Here is a 23,515-nt window from a genome sequence, read left to right as displayed (position 1 = left end):
TATTAAAAACAGAGCTAAACAAAGTGAAAAGATACAAAAAGCAAGGCTAGATTCTTCAGTGCTGTGGATGAGTTTACTACAGACTGTTAAGCTATGAATATGGGCTAATTTTACATGAAGGCACTGGAACAGCCTTATTTTAGATTCAAAAGTGGTGCTTTCCCCAGGGAAGACTCCTGGGAGAACCGCTTCCAATGGTTTTTGTCCCACCCCCCTTTCCCTCTCAACCCTGGGAAGAAGTGCTATATTTCCACCCCTGCCAGAGAGAGAAAAATGAGAGAAAAATCATTCTACCAGGTTTGAAGTCCCCAAACGCTTTTAGTGGTTGTAATTTCCCCAGTGAGCAATTTTTAACAGAATGAGCAGATAAAATTACACTGCAAACCATCACACTGAAGGATAGAATCTTCATCATAATCAAGCATCATTCTCACAACTGTTTCATCTCAGGAATTCCTTGAATATTCATTCCTCTTAAAGGCAAGGGACAGAGGTCTCTGAAGGACTCGAAATACATGCTGTATCCAGGAGTTCCTTCTACACTTTATTGCAATAGAAACAGTGGTTATATTTACTGGGCATGTATTTGCTGTTCTGTTAGGGTAAGCCAAGGCAGCCCAATGGTCTCAGTTACATGTGTACAGCAGCTGTACATTTATGCTGTTTATGCCATTGCTATCTCAGCCTGAGTTCCCTACCAGAACTGTGGGATAATTAAATACCAGTCAGCCAGTGAACCCAAATATGTAGAGGTGACATCGAGCAGTTACAGATTTACAGTCATGTAAATAAAATCATGGTGAACCACCAGCTCTGCTCACCACATTTTTCCTCCTGATCGTCAATCCTTCTTTCTAGTACTATTTTTTATTCATGTGACTGCTGTGAATAATGATTGTTCTTATAAATCTTCACAGGTTCATATACTTAATCACACACTTCCTGCATCTATGAGCAGGATAGCAGCCCTATAGACCTGGCTTTTTAAGGCCACTTTTCAATTATCAGCGCTATGGTCATGTATTTTACCATTCCTCTTCCTTTCACGGTTTCTAAATGTCAGATGTATAATGCATTTGACATTTAGGGAAACACCAGCATTATAACAATTCCTCCAAGATATGACCATACCCTAATTTTTAGACAATACATGCTAATAAGCATGTAATTTTCAAGACTTAATTTCAACCCTAATATACATAATTTAAGTCACCAATTTAAAGCATCTTAGAATTTAAATGAGAACAATTGCTAGTCTAAAGAATTAAATTATAAGCATGATCACTGAACCAAAAATATGAGTGAGTTATAATTAGCATGTCTGCATGTAAAAGCCATAGTAAGAACTGATAGTGGTTACAAATCATTGACTTACGAATAGATATGTTCTCTGTGAACTTCAGAAATCTGTAACTCAAAATCATTCTCATTACAGAAACTGGTCATCTTAGCTGAAAATATTTCTATAGATGAATTAGCCATGAAAATTAATCACTTTTATGGCCACAGAAAGAGGTTGTTCTGGGTCACTGTCCAGATAGTAAAATATTAGAAGCCTGTGATCTAGTTTATAATTCATGATAGGCTATAGTTAGCCCTACAGATATTAAAAATCCTGAATCAGAAATTGCTCTAGAGACATCTGCAGCCTTATAGAGTTCAAATACCAAGTTCAACAATTTTGTTAATATTTGTCTGTAAATTACAAAATTTTTGAAGAAATTGTTTATTAGTATTTGAGGTGGGCATCCCAAAAAAAAATGTATCAACAACCCTAGCTCTTAAAATTTCAGTATTGCTGCAATCACATGAAAATTCAGTATAAGTTAATCCTCATCATTATGACTAACAGTACAATTATTCTGAAATATTTGACCCCAGCAATATATTCCATGGGTCTACAGTTCTCCAAACATCAGTGGGTGTTTTGATAGTGCAGAAAGGCCAAAGTTAATGACTATGGGAGGAACGCAGAAATTAAGGTGTAAACCAAAATCAAATCAAATGACTATTAGCAGATGAGCCCATAACTGTTTTGCACCAGGAGAGATGAAAAGAAACATGAATGTCAAGCAATAAAGCAAATCATTTCCTCATATAAATTAACATTTCAATCATGTTTAACACATAAAAATATGTAACAAGGCAGTTAAAATTTTACTGTCTTTACTTCTAATGTACATGACACACATTAAGCAAATTTCATTATGAATATAGCCTTAATCACTACATTTTCAAGTCTGTGCTAAAGGTATTACTGTGAAGAGTTTTCCGTTATTCTAAACAAAACTCAACTTGTTTTCTTCTCAATCCCCAAAAGTTACTAACAGTGTTATTACATTTTTTTACCACTTGGAACAGTAACAAAAAATATTTTCAAGCACTGAAAGAAACTCAGCAATATTTACTTGTTTACTATGATTAATGTGTAATATTGCCCATTACAATTTCTTATTGATTTTCATTACTTTCTTTCAATGTTTAACTTTAGAGAAAATCCACTTCATACATTTGTTGCCCAGAGAGACAGGGGAATCTCCTTTTCTGGAGACACTGAAACTGGACATGGCCCTGGGTGACCAGCTGTATCAGTGGATCTCCTCTGAGCCAGATTTAGGGATTTCCAGAAGACCCTTCTAGGCAATCTGATTCTGTGACTAACTGCAGAGTTTCTAACCTCTTAGATTCTCTGAGAAACTATTACCATTATCAAGTCACCAAATGTCTGTGATTGCCCATGCAATCAGTTTTGGATCATGAAAAATGCAAAATGATGCCATTAATTCTTTTTGACCATAAGATAAAGTAATTCACGTAACTTCTCTGCTGGGTATGAGAACGGAGACACGGGCAGTTAGAGCATCTCAGCCAACAAAGAGTAACTTGATAAACTACTGTCACTTGATCGTGACTCTTTCCCCACCTAGACTGTTGAAAACAAGGACAACAGCACAGAAGAAACCCCAGTTATGAATAGGCAAAAAAGACAAAAGAAAATGTCTTACATAGTATTTTAAAAAGGACATTAGGCTAGGGTTTCAAACAGTTATGGTCAGAACACCAACAAAAGTACAATAGTAACTTTTTTCCATTACTATCTGTTTAACAGAAGAGCAAAAGTGAACGTTAAGATCAGTTAATAGGAAACACAGCTTCTAACTGTTACCACACCTTTAGGTAAGTGAGCTCTGCAAGCAGCATTCTGGATGGATACCAGCTGGAGAAGGCTCCATTTGAGCTCGGATAGAATCATGTTTCAGTGATGAGGGACTAGGCAAGATCTGTCACCATGCAGGTGGTCAAGGCAGTATCATAATCTAAAGGGCATAGATGGAGTCTGAATGCAAAGAGACAAACAGGTCTGAGTTAGAGAATAATCTCTAAAATATAAGTAGGATGGTGACCACCAACCAAGGCAGGAAATAACTGGGAAAATCAGGTAAGGAGGTGAGACTAGCTGTGCCAATGTAGGGAAGTTTTATAACATTACTAAATGTGTTCCTTTTTAATAAAATGAGGTGAATAGTTTCTGCTCCTGTTCAGAATTCTTTCTTTCATTTATGTACTCCCTAATGAATATACACACACACATTTCCTTCTTTTGAAGATGACTGGATGAGAAAAAAGCACCAATTTAAATTTGTCTTTGTGATGTCTTGCCAGAAAACATAAAAACAGTTCTTGTACTCTGCTCTATAAACATAGTCCTATATGGCACCCATTGTTAATATGCAAGATTTGGGAGGTCTGGCTAGGGAGTTTATACTAACTGAAAGTATATTCCTTTCAACTAAAATCTAACAGTGATAGTTTCCAACTCCCCACTTCTCCACATCATTAAATATGATCATAGTTAATCAAGCTTCTGTCTGACCTGTCCTAAATTGTACTTGTGTTATTATGCACTTGGATTCCCTGGATCTCTGACGCTGGTATTGGCAAATAAGCATTCAGAAAGGTGCTGTCATTCAGAGTATAACTGCAAGCTTTTCTTTCAGTGGATTTATTCCTGGCAAAAAAACCCAACTAACTGTCATTTGATTACATGGATTGGAGTGGAGTGTCACTTTTATACATGTGATAATTCTGTGAAAGCCATGTTGGATCCACAAAGAATTTCTGAGATTTTCCTCTTTGACACAAAAGAGGACATTAAACTCTTGGATTTTGCCACCAACCAAACTCACTGTTAAACCCTTTTCACTGAACATCCCGTGAAATACAAAGCAGTCATCAGACAATAGAGCTAATGTTTCTGCAGGAGGAGTACGTCTAGCTGGACAACCCCTCCATCCATCCTCCTTACACAGCTAATGTTTCCCATGTCATGGACTGTTACACATTTCACTTCACTAATTTTTTAATGACATTTGTAAGTGTGATAGTATATCTTTAAGCATTGTTACCACAATTTCCACCAAGGTGCAAGCATGAACATTTATGTGATCATTTATATGTCCCAACAATATGATTACATGCCCTTCTGTCAGAGAAATTGGTCGTCTCATCTATTATAACTGAACATGTTTTTCAGAATACCCTCAGAAATATTCCCCGTGCTTTTAAGAGCCGTGATGCCCATTATCTCATTATAAAATAAGTAGAATAATCAATGTGCCTCGAATCATTTACGACTGTGGGATATTACTTTGCCGGCAACCAGAGCAACCAAATATAGCTGCAAGCCAGCCTACAATGGTTTGTAGCACAAACTTTTCACAGGACAACATATACCTTTTAATACCTTTATTACACTTGTCTTGTGTTCTGTTCCCTGAGAAGTGAGCAGACTGCTGATGTCCTCTGTGGTCTTCTGAAGAACTTCAAGTACTTTGTGGGGCTCTAAAGAAGCTCAATGCCTCTCACATTCATCTCATGCTTTATTCCCAGTTAAGTGAGGACTGTCATGAAAGCAGTTTATGCACATGTGAATAGTGAAAAGCTGTACAGAAGTCAAAACAAAGCGTACTGTTCTCAGTTCTAGAATAATCTAGCCAAAAAAAAAGAAGAAAAAAGAAAGAAGAGGAGAAAGTTATTTAAAGTATATATGCAGAAGAAGTAAAAGAAAAACAGTACAATGTGTTAAAGAAAGCAGTGAAGAGACACAGTAGCTACCAAGAAAAGCATGAGATATGTATGCAGGGAAACATGTCCCCAAGACATTCAATTCTGAAGACTGAATACTCTGCCATTTATCAGACATGAAGGCAAGGAGCCCACTAGGAGAGGACAACTCCTCAGAGCCGCCTAGACTACTGAAAGCATTTAGCACCCAAGGGAAAAGGGTTTCTTTTCAAACATCTAAGATCACCAGATGTAGTGGTATCATGTTCTTTTATCTGAAGAAAACAAACTGTGAGTTGTAAGAAAACTCTCCTTGCCATAATAGCCTGCAAAAAGGAAAAAATTAAATTGCTAATTACTACTTAAATTACTAATTTTGGGTAAGGTTTTTATCCTGGCATGTGCCTATATAGAATTTATTTTTGATAAAGGTGTCTTCCAAAACGGTATTAAGAGGAAATGGAGCCATTACTTGCCCTGAAAGTGTTGTTCCAGTGGCTAATTATCTTGCTATTAAAGATTTGAGCTTAATTTTGAATTTGAATTTCTCTAACTTCAACTTCTAGACATTACACTCTCTTCTGTAAGATTCGAGAGCCCTTCAAAATCCTGGTGAAAGTATGCTGTAGTCCAGGTATCTCTTGACCTTCTTTTACACTAATCAAACAGAGTATCCTTCACTATGAGACATTTTCTCAGTTCTTCAGAATAATTTCTGTGACTCTTTCCTGCATTCTCTCTCATTTTTTAGTACCTTTTTTAAAATACACTGGCCTGAACTGTATCAAGCCTGCCTTCTGAATGCTGTGCCTTCTTTTTTGTTTACCATTACATCCATCTATCTTTATAACATGTCCATTCTTTGCCAGCAGTCCTGTGGGTTATTGAATAACCACAAGCCTGGCACAGGCTCTGTCGGAAGCTAGTGTTTTAAGAGGTTGTAGGAAAACAAGTATTTTAATGAAAATTGGCACTTCTGTTATAATGATACATGATAAGACAAGTGCCTTTCAAAAATCTATTTCATCTGTGGAGGAATAAAATATATCTTCCCATTGTAATAATATCATGTCTGTGTGACAAGACTCATTTTCTACTAAATTGATATATATTGGCAAGTATTTTTTATGCTCTGTTTTCTTTCTTTCCTTTGGAAATGGACAAAGACTAATTTAGAATAAACCCAAAACATTCTCTAAATGACTCCTACCTTAGTTATGATCCTAATTGTTTTCACTTTACCTAGCAATTCAGAAAAAAATGAGTGAAGACTTCCAACACTTAATTCACCAATGTATGGGGGAAAAAAAGAAAGTTTTAAAAAAAAAAAAAGGTTAAATGGGCTGTGCAGTGCCCAGGGTATACCAGTTCAAAGATTCTGAAAGGTCAGTAATAACTGCACAGTTTTGTGCATGGGCAGAGTTTGGTTCTTTACATGAGTGTCTAAATGACATTCATGTAACACTGAAGATTAAATCAATGTGAAGCTGAAGTCTCCTGAAATAAAATTCTAACAAAAGCCATTTCTAAAATGCATAGAGCCTGCTGTCATATATTGGCATTTTTCACACTTTCTTTGTATAGCAAACCATTACTATCTGCAGGAGTTGTTACTAAAACTTGAACTTGCTTAATTTTATTTAAGTTACCATGAGACTATGTATGAGGGAAAATAAAATCCAAAGGAAAAATAACTTCAGGTAATGAAGACTGTGATTCAATTAGGGGCTTCTTCAGGCTGGTTTTGGTTAGATGGATTAAAGTTTAGGATTGAAACAAAGGGATTAAAATAGAGGATGCCTAGAAAGAAAGAAGAGAAGCATGTGACTGTTGGATTTCATGAAGGGGGGTCTGCTAGATGGTAGGGCCCCAGGAGCATAGTATGTCAATGTGTTATTTCAGGATATTTTTTTTCTATTTGAATAGGTCTGTTTTGTTTCTGTGGATAGCTCCACATTTACTTGCTGGGTAACTCAGGATGCATCCTAAAGCCTGATGCTCCTACTGTTCAGGAAGTCACTGGAGAGGGTTATGTTTTTCATATCTCTGCTTTATGAAGAGACTTTCTATCCATGGCACAGCTCATGGTCCTGGAAGCAGACTTGCCACTCAGGACATGGCTAGGGCATGGCCCCGGAGGAGTAGTTCCCATGTATTGCCAGTCGCAGATATGTGAAGGAAAGAAGTGCATGTGCCTGGGCTTATCCAAACCTCCTGGATCCAGCAGGTCACAGACTGCCTGAAGAGTGAGTAACTTCTAAACTACACCCAAGACAGAAAACAGCACTAGACTTCACACTTAATGCCTCGGGATATGCCAATATTATGCAAAGTCACATTGTGTTACCTGACCTAGGTCAGAGTATCTTTGTACATCACCATGGCAGTCACAGCGTCAGACAGGGATCCTAGCTCATATTCAAAGCTAGCACAGTCCAACCTCAGCTTCCTGTTCCAGCACTAGGCTTTTCTGTGCTAGCTTGAGGGTCAGCAATCATCATCTGTATCAGAGATACAGAAATAAGTAGCAAGGCAGTGGTACAAGAGCTCTTTAGCTATGACCTGTCACTAATTTTTGCCTCTGTTAATCTTCACAATGCCTAAACAGAGATTTTCCTCTAAATTAAAACTATTCTGTTGTGCTACAGGGTGAAATCCATGTCAATGCCATTTGCCCTCATGACAACAGCACTATCTCACTAAAAGTGATAAACTGGCAATACAGGATACAAACATTAGCTTGCTTATAATGTGTTTTAATTGGAATGGAAATCATTCACAAATTAACTAAGTGAATAAACACAGCTCTCCAAAGTCCTAAATTAAAATATTCAATTGAAACGCTTGTCTTCCCCATTTGTGAAACAAATGTTAAAACATTTGAAGAAAAGCTTTTGCATTTTTATTGCCAGTGTCCTAAATGGAAGAGTGACAGAAGATAAAACACACCAAATATATTCAGTCCAGATCAGAGGAAAGTATTTATTACATTGTCATATAAGGAATCAGTGGATAAAACTGGGAGACAGTGATCAGCAGCAAGGTGATATTCATTTTTAATCCTTGTTATAAAGCAGGAGGGGACCAGAAATATGAATGAATAATCTTGAATCATCCAACAAAGTTACACAAGGCTTAGTACAATGACTGAGGTTGACCGGAATGAAGGATGGCACCATGCGTGATTACTGAGTACATTTCTCAAGAAAGGAGAAGGAAATCTTCCCTCCAGATTCCAATCATCCCCTAGGACCATATTTTCCAAAGTGCTTTAGGTATATAGTCATGTAAATGAGGAAAAATAATATTTTCCTAAAATTTCCCAGGCTTTTCTATAGACCAACTCATCCCAGTGTTTTGACTTGCCCTGGAGGACAAGCTTCTATCCACTGACCTTGGGAGACTACCTGCTGCACACAAACATATGCATCTGTTGTCTAAAGCTGTTTTGTGTGGCTCCTCTGACCCAGTGGCTTATATGCAAGTACAGTTTCTAACTCACTACAGGTCCCACTAGCCTGCCTGCACTATTCAATATGTAACAGCTTTGTAAATCTGGCCATGTGTCCCTAACAGGGACAGCAGGCATCCCCCTGCCCAAGCTGCCCCAGCTCTCAGATGCTACCTGCTCTAGACCTGATACTGGACACTGCTCCTTTAAATCTTTTATACCATATTTTCATTTTCATATGGTTATAGACCACAGATTCACAAAATGGTAGAGTATCTAAGGTGGAGCCACTCTGGTGGTGGTCTGGTCCAGCCCCGCAGTGTCTGTTAGAATAGGTCATTCAGGACCTACCTGAAAGGAGATTGTATCTGAGGGGGGTTGACCTCTTCTCCCATGTAACTAGGACAGGATAAAAGGACATAGTCTTAAGTTGTGCCAGTGGAAGTTTAGGTTGGACACTAGGAGGAATTTCTTTACAGAAGGGGTGAATAGACATCGGAATGGACTGCCCAGGGAGGTGGTAGAGTCACTGTCCCTGGATGCATTTAAGGAAAGACTGGGCACAGCACTTGGTTCCATGGTATAGTTGGCATGGTGGTGTTCCATCATAGCTTGGACTCTATGATTTCAGAAGTCTTTTTCAACCTAATTGATTCTGGCATTCTGTGATTCATTTTCACATGGTTATAGACCACAGAATCACAGAATGGTTGAGGTTCTAAGGTGCCTATGGTGGTGGTCTGGTCCAGCCCCGCATCTCAAAGCACGATCAGCTAGAATAGGTCATTCAGGGCCATGTCATAGAATCATAGAACCAAAGAATAGTTTGGGTTGGAAAGGACTTTCAAGATCATGTAGTTCCAAATCCCCTGCTACGGGCATGGATGCCACTCACTAGATCAGGTCACTCAGGACCCCATCCACCCTGGCCTGGAACACTCCCAGGGAGGGTGACGTCATCAGCTTTTGAGTATCCCCAGGGGCGGAGACACCACAAACTCTCTGGGCAAACCCATGCCAGCAGCAATTGACCACCCTCACAGTACACGGACGGTTTCGATTTTAACAATTTTCAGGAGGCTCTTGCTGCAAAGGAAAAGCCAGCTGCCCACTGTAAGGCCGGTTTGAGGGGAGCGATCGCCTCAGGGGCGGGCGCGGCGGTACCTCGGGGGGTGCGGCGAGGAGCGAGGAGGGGGCGTCCGCCCTCTTCCCACCCCCCGCCTCCTCCGCGAGCACCTGCGCAGGCGCGCGCGCACGAGGCGCGCCCCCGCCGCTTCACACGCACACAGGCACACGCCCTGCGCGCGCGCGCGGGGTGCGCGCACCTGCGCTGCGCCCTCGGCCCCCCCCCGCGCGGCGCCGGTCCCGCTGGCGCCTGGAGAGGGACCGCGTCGACCCCTCTGTGCCTCCTCCTTCCTTCCATCCTCCGACCCGCCGGGGGATAAGCCCAGGTGAACCGCCGCCGCGGGTGCGTGGAGTGTGTGGTGGTGTGCGTGTGGTGTCCGCGTCGAGTTTGTAAGTTCTCAGAGAGGATAAAGCCCCCCTTCTCCCTCGCCCTCCCCACCCCCCCAGCCCGGGCGGGGTTTCCTCACCGGCGGTCGGTGAAGGATATTCTCCCCTCTCTACCCCCCCTCCATCGTGTCCGCTCCCTCCGCGACCAAAAATAATAATCCCGCTTTGGAATCGTGGCCGCTGGATAATGGGGTTTACGCCGCCCCGCAGGCGGCCCCCACCCAAAATTGCGGCGCTTAATGGGGGCTTCAGCTGTTTTATGGTCTGCCTCCCGTGCCGTGCCTTCTTGCCTGTTCAGCTGAAGGAAACTGCCCTACGGGTCACTCAGCCTCCGCGCCTCGGTCTGTCCCTTGGTGGATAATCTCGGGCAGTTTTAAATATCCCCCCTCCCGCTTTGTTTTTGTTTTCTGTTGTCACATTTATGTAACAAGTGCCTGCCTGCACATTAGGTCGGTGTTGCTGACTCGGGCAATGCATGTTCCGGGTGGGATGATGTGTCCAGTGATGTGCCTGAACATTAAAAATAATGTCTTTCTGTTGAAGAAGACAGGGGTTAAAATGAATGAAGATCTGAAGGTTAATTTGAGCTGGCTGCCTCAGGATCATGTAGAAGCCAGCTCTACAGAGAATGCCTCAGCTGCAGGCTCCTCCCTGGTTCCTGTCGTAGACCCTGAGCCAGAGCTTTTGGTAAACCCCTGGGACATTGTCTTATGTACTTCAGGGACCCTTATCTCCTGCGAAAATGCCATTGTGGTTCTGATCATTTTCCATAATCCCAGTCTTCGCGCCCCCATGTTCCTCCTGATAGGCAGCCTGGCACTGGCAGATCTCTTAGCGGGCATTGGATTGATCATCAATTTTGTTTTTGCCTACCTTCTGCAATCAGAAGCTACAAAACTGGTTACGATTGGACTGATCGTTGCCTCTTTCTCAGCATCTGTTGGCAGCTTGCTGGCTATTACTGTTGATCGTTACCTCTCCCTGTATTACGCTCTGACTTACAATTCAGAGAGGACTGTCACTTTTACCTATGTCATGCTTATATTGCTCTGGGGAGCATCTATCTGTATTGGACTGCTGCCTGTAATGGGCTGGAACTGCCTCAGAGATGAATCCACCTGCAGTGTTATCAGACCACTCACTAAAAATAATGCAGCTGTCCTTTCGATCTCTTTCTTGCTTATGTTTGCCCTCATGCTGCAGCTCTACATTCAGATCTGTAAAATTGTGATGCGCCATGCCCATCAGATTGCCTTGCAACACCATTTCCTGGCCACTTCCCACTATGTGACCACCCGAAAAGGAGTGTCTACTTTGGCCATTATTTTGGGGACTTTTGCTGCTTGCTGGATGCCTTTTACACTTTATTCTTTAATAGCAGATTACACCTATCCTTCTATATACACCTATGCCACCCTCCTGCCAGCTACCTACAATTCCATTATCAATCCTGTCATATATGCTTTTAGAAACCAGGAGATACAGAAAGCGCTTTGGCTCATCTGTTGTGGCTGCATTCCTTCTAACCTGTCTCAGAGAGCAAGATCACCTAGTGATGTCTGATTGGCAGCCAGGAGGACGCTCCTTAGCACGTTACTTTCCAGACATTCTGTCTTTGGTTTAGATGCATTCATTAAATGGTGTCTGATGGGTTCAGATAAAAACCACAGGATGGACTGACCTTTTTGTAAACAGAAAACCCCAGTGACCGAAATCAATTGCGTGGTTTAAGGGAGATTTCCAAAATCAAATTAATCAGTGTTCTTACAGATTTATAATGTTGCTCAGGGTCTTTTTGTCATATTACCCAGACTTTTCCATGTTTGCCATGATTTTACCTTCACCTTTCTAATTAAAATTGGATTAAAACAGCATACCTCCTTTGAAATTGTTTATGTGATTGAATTTAGTTATACTGCATGTTATAATCTGTTGTCAGGATGTTTTTTTCCTCTTTAATTTTTTTTAAACAGAAAGAAAAACCAACCAAGTCCTGTTACTGCATATGTATATCATCAGAATGTGCTTCAAAATAATGGCCAATTGTACTGACTTATTGGTGTTTAATCTCAGTGCAACAAATTTGCTCTAAGTGAGGAAGTACTTGTACAGCTTTTTATTTTACATCTCAGCATGAATTAGGTTGATAATTGTTTTTAAGGGTTACCTGTTTTCTCGTGAGTTCTGGCTGGATGTTAAACCAAAAGATATGCATTGCTTTCCTTTTCAGAAGTCAACCATATGTTTTCCCTTAGATATGGGACATCAGAGATCACTATGCTATTCATTTTAAAACTGATTGGTGGGGGGGAGAATCTCTGAAACTGATGAAGCAACGTGGCCTCTTTCAGCTATGCGTTTGTAATAGATTAAACACTAAGTTTCTCAGACAAGTTTGTCTTTTCAGAAGAGTTAAAAAAATCCTTAATAAAATAACCTACAAATTCCTCGCAGCACGTATTTAGCACTACATGAAATGGTTTTCCTACGTTTGTTTTCAAGTCAAAACTATTACCACTTGTTTTCATTGTTCTCCTATGTAATTTTAAATACTGACATTTATAAATTCTCAGAGCATATCTGGTTCATAATTGTATGCAACCAGAACTGCAAGAGGAGACGAAAACAGCGTTTTCTCCTTTTCTGGCAGTTTTATCCACTACAGAACTGATTCTTTGCATTGTACCCATGTCAGTTCACTCCATTGTAAGATGATAGTTCTGGTCTAAAAAGCAGAGCTTCCTTTCATGAATGGTTAAATTTCAAACTGCTTCTAACCTTTCACTGGAGCCACATTAGAATGCACTAGAAATAAAGCATTGTTTTCTAATTTGAAGACTTGATTGTCAGGGAGAAAATATTCCTGGCATATGTCTTTGTGAAACTTACGGTATGCCCTCATGTCAGTTCATGAGTTTAGAGTACCACTTCCATTAGTGTTGATGGGAGCTAAATGTCTTCATGCCCTGGCATCAGTAGGAGGTTATTTTCCCTTGAATGTCTAAGTCAGCATACTGTATTGTTGCTTCAGTACCTTCTATTAAAAAAACCCAAAACAAACTCAAATGTAAAAATAGCAATATTTACAGTTCAATGAAAAAATATACCTGTATAGTAGAGATAGTAGAGACAACTGCATTGCTGGTCTGGATTTTTCCAAATGGAATCAGTCCTTTTCATGTGGACATTCGGATGACTGTAGCTTTTTGTGGCAAAGTTTCTGTGACATTAAGAATCATATGCTATACACAAAGCTGAATCTCAAATGTGAGTGAGTTGTCTGTAAACGAGGCTCTGTAGACATTTTTATGAGCAATAACTAATTTTAGTTGCAATGCTGGGTTTAAATTCCATTGTTTACTTGGTTCAACCTTCATGATATTTGGCTCTTACTTTGTAATCTGATTCATTTATTAATTGCATGGCATGATCTAGTAGAGCTGTGAATTTGAAGCTCCCCTGGCTTCCCTGTGATTTACAGGTGCTCAGCAGAGTTAAGACTATGACTTCTGCTCAGTGTAGGATATTGGTGTTCTTTATCTACTTCTGAATGCTAATGAAACTTCAGTCGTTGCATTTTTGTGTAAGAAATACTCACTTTGTAGAAATCTGTGCTACGTATGTGTGCAGTTTTGCAAGTATGCAAAGTATTGGGAATTAATGGCAGTAAAAGTCATGAGATGAATAATGTAGGGAGGCTCAATAATGAAGAACGTCACTTTAAGTTAGTCACGCAAAGTTTACTCCCTTCTTTTTTCTTGCATTTGTTCTTCTTTATCAAAATGCAAAACATATGATGATTATAAAAGCTAAAACTGCGACCAAAATTCAGTCCAGAGGGCAACTGTTGTTTTGCTTATGCAGATCTGTTCTCATCCTCTTGGATAACTTCACAGGCATTAGCGTTTTTCTCTACACAACACCTGTGTGATGGGGAAGCCAGAAAAAAACAGCACAGAGGGAGGTAATCTCATCCTCTCATGCTGGTTCACCTAGTGTCCTTGTCATCTTCCTTGCTCCACAGGCTGCTCAAATCCACAGAGGCTCTCCAGAGCGCTGGGGGAGCTGACCTTTTCCTTGTGCCAGAGCAGAGAGATTTGTAATTGGAAGCTTCTCTCCTGAGGAACACTGCAAGTCAAAGAGGAAAGAAGGATTAATTATAGCAGTCCCACAAAGCTAGCTCGTAGGGATGGGATTTGCCCTTGTTTTGAGGAGTAGTGCATGGTTGCCTTTCACCACATACAGATGAGAAACATGATTCTGCCTCCCAAGCCTCTGCTGTGACCTCCAGTGAGGATGTTGTCTCTTCCAGAAATATGTTCTTAAATTAAGACTGTGCAGCACAGGCCAGAAAATCCTGCTGGAAGTCAACGACATAGGTTTGCCCGCAGCTGTCAGGCCAAACTTTAACATGGTTTGCAGTACTTGACAGGTGCTATATAACACACCTGTGAACGAACTCTTTAGAGTAGGGCCAGAGCTGTGTGTATGAAGGTGCCGACCTCACTTGCACAGAAGGATTGCTTGACAGCTAGCCACTTTCCAGACCCTGAGGAATTAAGCAATTCTCTGCTGTCCCCTCAGAATTACAGGATAGGCCCCAGTTCGGTATGGTGAGGTGCCGGTATCCATCCAAGATCCCTCTGAAACTGGCAGAAATCCCACCAGCTTGCAGGATTCTGATATTTTGTTGTCCCATCAAACAACACCCATGTGTAAGACCAGGGAGGTTAGATTCACCATTCTGTGTACAGTGAAGTAGCTTTCACATCTCCATTGTAATGATAAAAGACTTCTATTTCTTAATATGTAATTTACTTTAAAGAATTGAAGTTCACGTTTATTTATTAAAACACTTGACCCAAAGTTAGTAACAGGTTATATCTTGATGGGAAAAATTTACTTGTGATCGGTTTTTCATATGTTCATCCTCAAAGCTTGGGAGAGGATTTTTTTAGATTGTCATCTTTTTTTTTTTTAACCATTTCTCCTAACAGTAAGATTTCAGCAATAAGGGGAAATATGTGTTTAGCACAAAAGCAATAAAATCCTCCATGTTGCAGGTACTGTAAACTGCTGAGAAAACTCAGAGCAATAGAGAGGAAGCAATATTACTTTAAACAAAAAACAGTAACTTGCATAAGGACTTTCAATTAGCATAAGTCTTCCTTTGTTAAGTAGATGCTATCAGACCGATGTGGGACATCATTTCTGGTTGATTTGTCTTATAATTATTGAGTTCCTGAATAGAATTACACAGCAATAATATTTTATTGTAATTCTTGGGTCCCAAATTTGTGCTATTGGCAAGAAAAAAATTACGTACTGTGGTGGAGATTTTTATTCTTTTCATCGTTTGGCATTTAGTTGCACAGCATTCTGTAGATAAATTGTGTTCAGGATTTCCAGTTGTAACAGAAAATATTGAATTTGCCATGCTTATCAGGATGGACATGATAAATGGTGCTAGCCCATTCTGAAGACAGCTTAGTTTTGGTATCAGTGAGGAGAACCCCTACCAATACCCAGGCTATTTGGAGGCAAGCTGAAAGGCCTGCTATTGCTGCTGTATCTTCCTACCATGGACACTCAGTAACATAAGCAGCTGTGTCCATCCTTTAGTGTTCAGCGGCCAACCTTGAGGCATCTTGGAGTCACTAAAGCCCCTCCATGGACAGCAGTGGACTTTGGCTTAAACCAGCAGCCATGCTGTCCCCAAAGAGCTGTTATTTTGTTACCTCATTTTCTTAGGGATTGTTTAGCCTTTAAAAGTAAGATGCATGAGACTTCATTTCCCCAAGGTGATAAGCAACCTGCTGGTGACTGAAGTTGGGATAAAATAGCATCACTACAAATCAAGCCCCTGAAACATAACTACACACTCATTACTTAAAAAAAAAAAAAAAGGAAAGTGGTTCTGTAACTTTCAGAACATGATTTTCAAAATGTTGGCCCCAACTTTTATGAAAAGAAAGTATACATGGTCTGGTTTTTCTATGTACAATAAATAAAGAAATAAAAATAAGAATTAGAGTAGTCACTACGTAAAAAACCACTAGCTATTCTGTCACTTTATCTGAGATACTGAGTGGTTCTAGTTCTGCTTAGTGGTAGTCCAGAGATGTTCAATGGTAAAAAATTAAGATCTCTCAGTCTCTGCTTATAGAGAACTAAAAGGAAGGGACTAAAAGGAAGTGGTGTAATTTGTATGTCATGAATAAGCAATAGGTCACGAAAGATAAATTAGGCATGCGTATCTCCCTCATTTGTCAGTATAAGAATGATGGGACTCTCAATAAACTTGAAAGGTCTCCTGTCTGGAAATACTTTTTTGGTGCAAAAGGAAATTACCCCTTAAAACTGGGTGCTGCTGTCTTCTTCAGACCAAGAATTCGCAATTCCTTTTAATGCATGAGAAATCTGGGTGAACTGGAAGGATATCTGCTTTCGTATTAGGTGAATGATGAGAGATGGAAGTCTTTATGGCTTGGTGAAAAGCCAGATACTCAGTGCTTGAGCTTGGGTAGGAAGGATGCTTGAATGAATGCATCCCCTGAGAGAATGTTATTTTGAGCTGTCCATTTGGAACCTGACCCAATGCACATGGAGCACCTGAGAGGGGCCCTGGGACTGCCCTTGCTCTGGGGTATATTGCAGCAGTCCTATATCCTTGAGGCTGGCAGTATTGTTGCTCCTGTTGAATGGTGTCCAGAAAAAAGAGAGGAAGGGATATGATCAGAAGTGAGGTCCCCCTTCCTTGAAAATGTCACCTCATGTTTTAGTCAGATTATTACTTGTCTTATTAGCATACTTTTGTGTGGTTCCACTTGAAATCAGAAGAGAGGTTTTGTGGAAAAATATTGAAAATGCACAAGTAGCACTGCCAGCAGATTATTTTACGATAAATCATTAGGTATTTCTGTTTCTTTTGAGGAGCAGCTGAGCCTGTAACTTCGCAGTAAACCTTTCTTTGAAAACAATATGCCTTTGCACTAAAAAAGTTCATGCTGTGGTTTATTCACAAAATTATTGTGATCTTGTAAGCCACATAAAAATAAAGAGTTGCACATTTCATTTACTCTTACACAAACATCTTCTAGAAAAGAAGGAAAAAAATGAAACCTAACTGTAGGTTAGGTGAAACCCTATTGCAGTTAACTAGTGCACCACTGCTATGATGCAGATTAATTCAGTGCCACCAAAAGGATAAGGGGAGATTTTTCCAGTGGAGATTTTTTGCAAATAGGCTGAGAGAGTAAAACTCACTTTAGAACAGCAATCAGTTAAAGTTGCCATCACAAACTCCTTGAATTGGCTTTTAAGGAAATTGTCCTCACCTCCCCAAACCTTCGTTTTGCACTCTACATATGCCAAGGCAATTTTTACATGCTCACTGACATGCTAGATATTTAACTAAACAAGACAGTATTATGGGTTTCCCCCTCACAGGTAGAGGGAAGAGTCTTATGTCCCAGAACTAATGACCCGATTTAGTTATCTGATAGCTCTAAGTAACGTAGACCTTTCTAAAAAGCATAGAGTAGTTTTGGGCTTTCAATGCATATTTGGGGGCTTCCTTAAATTACTAGTGTAGAGTATTAGTATTTCAATTGAGGGCCATGGGATTATGGCTTGGGTGTTTTTTATGGTTTTTTTTCATCCTTCACCTCACCACCACTGCACCCCCAGATGTCTGGTACAGTCTTTTTTGTTTAAAGACAAACATTGGTTTACAGTTAGATTCGATGATCCTAGAGGTCTTTTTCAGCTTAAATGATTCTGTGATTCTAAGTACCTGCATCTCATAAGTACAGTGGTGCATTTTTAGGTAAAAGCTTATTTACAAAGTTTTTTAATAGTTGGATATAACCCTTTCAAATATAATAGCAGCACTTTTTTATTTAACAACTTCAATGAGCATTTGCCTTACACTGGAAATGTCTGATTCACCTGTGGAGAGGAAAAACTGGAGGGAAGTGTACTGCTACCATTTTTTTTACTCTAATATTCTTTTTTCCTCAAACCATTTGATCCCAACCATATGATGTACCATGAGGTCTGAACACAGGCCTAGTCCCAGTTCCTCAAGAAAAAAGCAAGCCAATACAAACTGCACAAGGTGAAGACTGCATCCTGCAAGGATTTACCTTAGAAAATGGAGGCGGAAAGAGGTACCAATAAAATAGATTTTTCTTTTAAGTATAAACTCATTCTTAAAGGGAAATGCCTATGTTCAGATTTAACATAAAGAGTTTAAGTAGTAATTATATTATATGCTGAACAGAGAGTTTCTTAGAGTATTTTGGTATGCCATTAGCTTAATTACGTATGATGAGCTATCACTTTTAAGTAGCATAATTACATACTTAAATATAATATATATATATATATACACATAATTATTATGATTATTTAATTTATTTTTTATATACATGGTATGGTATATCTCATGCTCTATACCGTCAGTGTTGACATGGTCAAAGTGTAACATCTTTGCTGAGGCAGTTTCACATGTTTAAAGAAAAATATTGCTGAACTTATAGGAGTCTTGCAAACACTGAAAGATTCAGTGGCAATTGATATTTCAACAAAGAAAGACCAGCTAGAGGTTTGGGAAGGGAGGCAGATTCTCATGTCTTGTATTTGAATAAACCCCACTTTGAGATTACAGGAATGTGTTCTATCACCACATATGGACAGAATGCAGGAAGGATATTTGTCACAAACGTGAGCCTGTGTAGCAGCTGTATCTTTCTGAATACAATGTTCCCTGTTCTCTCCTGCTCTTTTTCTGTCTTTCATAGGTGCTTTGGTAACAGGGCTGCTCAGATCATGAGTCTAAACAGCACTCCACACAGTTATGTGACAGAGATGCACATTTTGCACTGGCTGATGCCAGAGTATCTAAAAAATTTTATGCATTCATTTTTAAAGGGCACGTACAATACAGATATGTTTCAATGATGTTCTAGGAAAAAGGTCTAGGACCTCTAAGATTTAGAGCCAACGTATAGAGCTCTTAATGCATTGATTACTTACAGTCCCCATAGAATTTTCCTCTTACTTCAGTGTTCACTAAGATTAAACCCATCAAAATAATCAGGAATTTGGCTTCCCCATTTTCAGGGAAGAAATATTTTTATAGTATGCAAATGAAAGCAGCATGACCTGGCCCTTTGAAAATTGAGGTACCCTCATCCTGAAAGGGACATACTTTTGTGTCCCCATGGAATATGGGGAGTTGTGCCCCATTCATGACTTTTTGTTTTGCTACTCTTTGGTTGCCCTCTGACGATGTACTCCCTCGATATATGAGAAACACTCAGTTTGCTTTGTGGTGCCTCTTGCCCCAGAAAGCTCATGAGAAAAGAGCATGGAGGTGAGGCTTTTCTGTAGGGTTGATTGTAGGTCAGAGCATGCTGGGTTTGGAAGGGAGATCTGCTCTCAGCACAGAGCTTTCTGAAGACATGACAGAAAATAGCGAGCCTTCTTCGATCACATTCCAGCCAAATTTGAGCTCCTTTCTTTTGTATCAGTCTTTCAGTGTAAGCAGAGACTTTCCTTAGTCTAGGAGGAGGAGGGTAAGTCGTGGCTGGGAGTTAACATGCTCCAGCAGGGAGCTTTTTACACAGCAGCTACCCCAGAGCTGAGCAGCTGAATGTACAGTAGTCTGCTTCTGAATGCCGGCCGGTCCCTATAGGAAGAAAATGCACTTTTCGAGAATGTAGGAACAGTATGTGTGATTTGTGCCAAAAGTGTGGAATAACTATTGCAGCTGAAGAGGCAGGTAAATTGCCTAGATTACATATGCAGCAAAATACTCAGGCAATCTCTAGGGTTACTTGCATGTGCTCAAATATATTTTATGTTGAAGATAATAGCAGTCCCATGTATGTATAGAGGAGGACAAGAATATTGACTTTTCTGTTAGGCCTCAGCCAGAGCCAACCAAAGGAAATGGGCATTCTTGGTTTTGTCTTTGTTTCTAGGAAGAGTCACATTAAACCTCTATCCATTTTGATGTCTACATCTTTTTACTCTTTTGGGCTTTAGGCGTCCTTTTGTTTGGTCTCAGCTTTATTGTCACAGCCAAAATCTACAAAAATTGGTTGTAAATGTGTTCACAAATGAAATTTCATTTGTATGTTAGGATAAAATGCTATAAATGTGCCTCTGAAATAAAGCTGTAAAACTCTGTCTTTAACTTCGGGCCATGAAATTTGGAATACCCCGGGCTAGTAGAACCACTTGTAATTTCCTAGACTTACTAACTAGACCCCCACATTTTTTGTTGCCAAATGCAATTAAAAATAACCCATGGTTTGCCATGTTCATCTCATCAAATTTTCAGAGAGAACTTTTCTGAGGACGCATCGTATTATTCAGGTAAACACCTGGTACTACTGACTGCAGTGTAGTTCTGTGCTGAATTCTAAAAGCCTTAGCAAAAGCATCTGCATGGGGGATAGTTCTCATCTCACTAGGAGCCAGATGGATTGAAGTTCTGCATGTTGTGCTTTTTATATGAAAACCGATTACTGGTTTCATACATAAAGGCCTGCGGTTATTTCTTACACTAATTTAGTTTTTTCTTTTTTAATTTAACCGTGGTTGAAGTTTGAACCATACCTTGCCAGTGTATTAAGTGATTTTAAAAGGAAGTGAGACATCTTGGCCTCAGTTTCCCTTAAGCTTAAAGCTTTGAATTGCAACTACAGAGCTTCTTGTTGTATACAAGATAGTAATTTAATGCACTTTATTTAAAAAAAGGCACAAATTATTTTCTTTATAAAATGGTACAATTGCACTATGCTGTAAGAATTGGTTACTAAATATAAACTGTACAGTTTTGTAGTCAACATTGTGTTTAGTCATAAATGATGGAAACAATTACATGTTTCAGTTAAATGTTAATTTTATATGTGGTGTATGTAACCATAAATAAATTTTCCTTTCTAAAAAAACAATTGTTCATTTCATTTCATTGAATTTCACATTCTGTTGCAAATAACAAAACAATATCCTTTCTACAAATATAAAAGTAAGTATGTTCCAGTGCAAAGAGATGACAGATAACACTGACTAAACCTGGGGAATTAAATTCAGATGTCCAAACTTCAGTTGAATTTCTGTAGGTCCCCTGCATCTACTAACACTCCAGAAGGAAGTATCAATTTTGTACAAAAACTCTGAAAGAAGAGCTAAGAGGAGTTATTGAATGTAGAATTCCAAGTGAAAGCCAGAGTGCCCTTCCTCCAAGTCCTTTCTTTTTCGGTTTGTCTCTACTGCACTCACTTCTGACACACTGCAATTTATTATCATTATATACACTCAGATTTTGGGGGAAAAAAATCTAAATCCTAAATGGATGTAAATATTTAAGATTTGAGTTAGCAGTCATTAACTGGGAGAGGTAACAGTTGCAAGAAACTATGTTAAACCTAGATTTTTTTTTTAGATCTTTGGTCCACATCCTCCAATTAAGTAACTGCAAAATCAGATGCATGATCAGAGTTCTGTATTTCCAATTTGACTGTTTCAGACAGGCTAAAAGAACATGTTGGACCATCTCATTTTCCAAATTAAATTTTTTATAAAATGTATATCTTAATTCTTGTAAATGGTTTTCTTGAATACTCAGCTTATTTTCCAGGCATACAAATAGATGGGATGAGTTACATCTCTAACTGTAAGACTGACTGTTATGTGCCCTCTGTACAAAATTGGCCAGTGACTGGCAGATACCCAGGTAAGTGACCAAGAGCGCGGCTGCTTCCTTTACATGATGCAGGACTACAGTCCTGCAGCTCAGATGTATACTGGAAGAGATCTTAGTGATGTATACTTCTACCAGACACAGCTGTCCTCTCCACCTCTCACATCAGACACTGAGGCAGCATCTGTTTTCTCTAGAGAAGAAGTTGGTATCATGGTGCAGGAGTAGAAACCCAGTTTGTTTTTCTGTGGTTAAACTACACCGAAAGAACTACAGCACAATGGTGATTGGGATGTATTTGATAAATGCTTTTTGCTTACAATAAACATGAACCACAACTACACAATACAGACCCTTAGGAACAGTCAGCCATCCACTCTGTTAAACTGGTAAAGAAATAAAAATTAGTTTGGAAAAAAAGCAATAGAGAGAGAGGGGAAATAAATGTTTCACCTAATGGAGAAGCCAATATTGAAATCATGTGGCCATGGCTGTTCTGGGATCAGTTTGGGCTTGATTAGGACTTTAGTTTGGACTTTAGGCTGGAGCCTAAAGTAGGACAATAAACTAATGTGCAATGCATTTTTAACCTGCTTTTAGAGTCAGGACAAGCAGGAACAAGCCAGGAACAGCAGGGTTGGATGGTTCCAACCGCCAAGCATCTTGGTGTTTCTGTGTTGGGGCCCCTTCAACATCTCCCAGCATTGGCATCTGCCTGATGGATGGAATTACCCTTAGGAGGGCAAAATGGCTGCCCAAATTAATAAATAAAACAGTAAAAACCTGCCAAAACTTAATGGTAATCAGCCAGAATGTAAAGATATTCCTATTAAAATGGTGGAAATATTAATGATGTTACAGAACTGGTAGATATCCTGGCTGCATTTTTGTTTAGTGCAGGTAACATCCTGCTTATGAAGCAATCCACAGTATCACAAGCTCAGGAAACAGCACTCTAATTTAAACAGTGTCTTGGGTTAACTGGGAACCTTAGGCATTGGCAGTGCTTAGACCAACCAGTAACAAGTACTTTGTGCCTCCTGCCGATTGTGTGGTGCCAGATATCAGAATATCAGATATGCCAGCTAAGTCTGGAACTAAACAGAGGGTAACAGAATTATTAATAATGGAAATACAACAGAAAGCTTCTGTGGCCAATAATAAATGGCCAGTGTACTTAGAAGGATAAAGTACTTGAAAGCTGTCAGGACATGAAATAGTTTCCATGCTACCGTAAGCAAAAGAAAGATTCTTTATATGAGGCACACAATTGGAAATTAAAAAGTGTAGTTTGGTGGTTTTTAGTTCAGGGAGGCTTGACTGCATTGTTCCAGATGCACATACCTGTTCTTAGGTTCACTTAAGGGTTTGTAAGTCATATCAGAGAAGAATTGAGTTGGATGGACTTTTGGACACAGTGCAGCACATCTTACCTTCTTACTAAATTCCTATGAATCATCTTATTTCTAGCAGGATATCAAAGAACAACTGCAACCTCACCACTGTCCTATGCAAACTGTGAGCCATGTGCAGTTAGTGGCTATTTTACACTCATTGCTGAAAACGTTACAGGAGATATCATCAATCTGGCATGTATGACAAAGACAACTCCACTTGCAGATATTCAGACTTTAAAAAAAAAACATACCTTTAAAGTTATTTTGAAATAACCTATAATTATGTGGCTCTAAGTACTTTTTTCTCTAGAATTCCTTTCAAAATTAGCAGCTTAAACCTATTTTTAAAATGTTTTTTAATTGAAATATCCTTAT

The 23,515-nt window shown here is 39.5% G+C and overlaps 1 protein-coding gene across 3 annotated transcripts; it reads left to right on the top strand.

The window, feature by feature from the left end:
- Positions 1-9,802: 9,802 nt before the first annotated feature.
- On the top strand, positions 9,803-21,630 carry GPR12 (G protein-coupled receptor 12). Of its 3 annotated transcripts, none has more exons than XM_064645408.1 (2): positions 9,803-9,966; positions 10,574-21,630. In XM_064645408.1, the coding sequence occupies exon 2, from the start codon at positions 10,586-10,588 to the stop codon at positions 11,588-11,590; it is 1,005 nt and encodes a 334-aa protein (XP_064501478.1). In that variant the 5' UTR covers positions 9,803-9,966; positions 10,574-10,585; the 3' UTR covers positions 11,591-21,630. The 3 variants fall into 3 exon arrangements, with proteins under 3 accessions (XP_064501478.1, XP_064501480.1, XP_064501479.1); XM_064645410.1 differs by having other exon boundaries at positions 10,571-21,630; XM_064645409.1 differs by having other exon boundaries at positions 9,803-9,983.
- The last annotated feature ends 1,885 nt before the right edge of the window (positions 21,631-23,515 follow it).

The sequence above is a fragment of the Pseudopipra pipra genome, chromosome 2 (genome assembly GCF_036250125.1).
Source record: "Pseudopipra pipra isolate bDixPip1 chromosome 2, bDixPip1.hap1, whole genome shotgun sequence".
Lineage (NCBI taxonomy): Eukaryota > Metazoa > Chordata > Aves > Passeriformes > Pipridae > Pseudopipra > Pseudopipra pipra.
The sequence above is the reverse complement of the archived record's forward strand: the minus strand, read 5'-3'. Positions and strand labels throughout refer to the sequence as shown.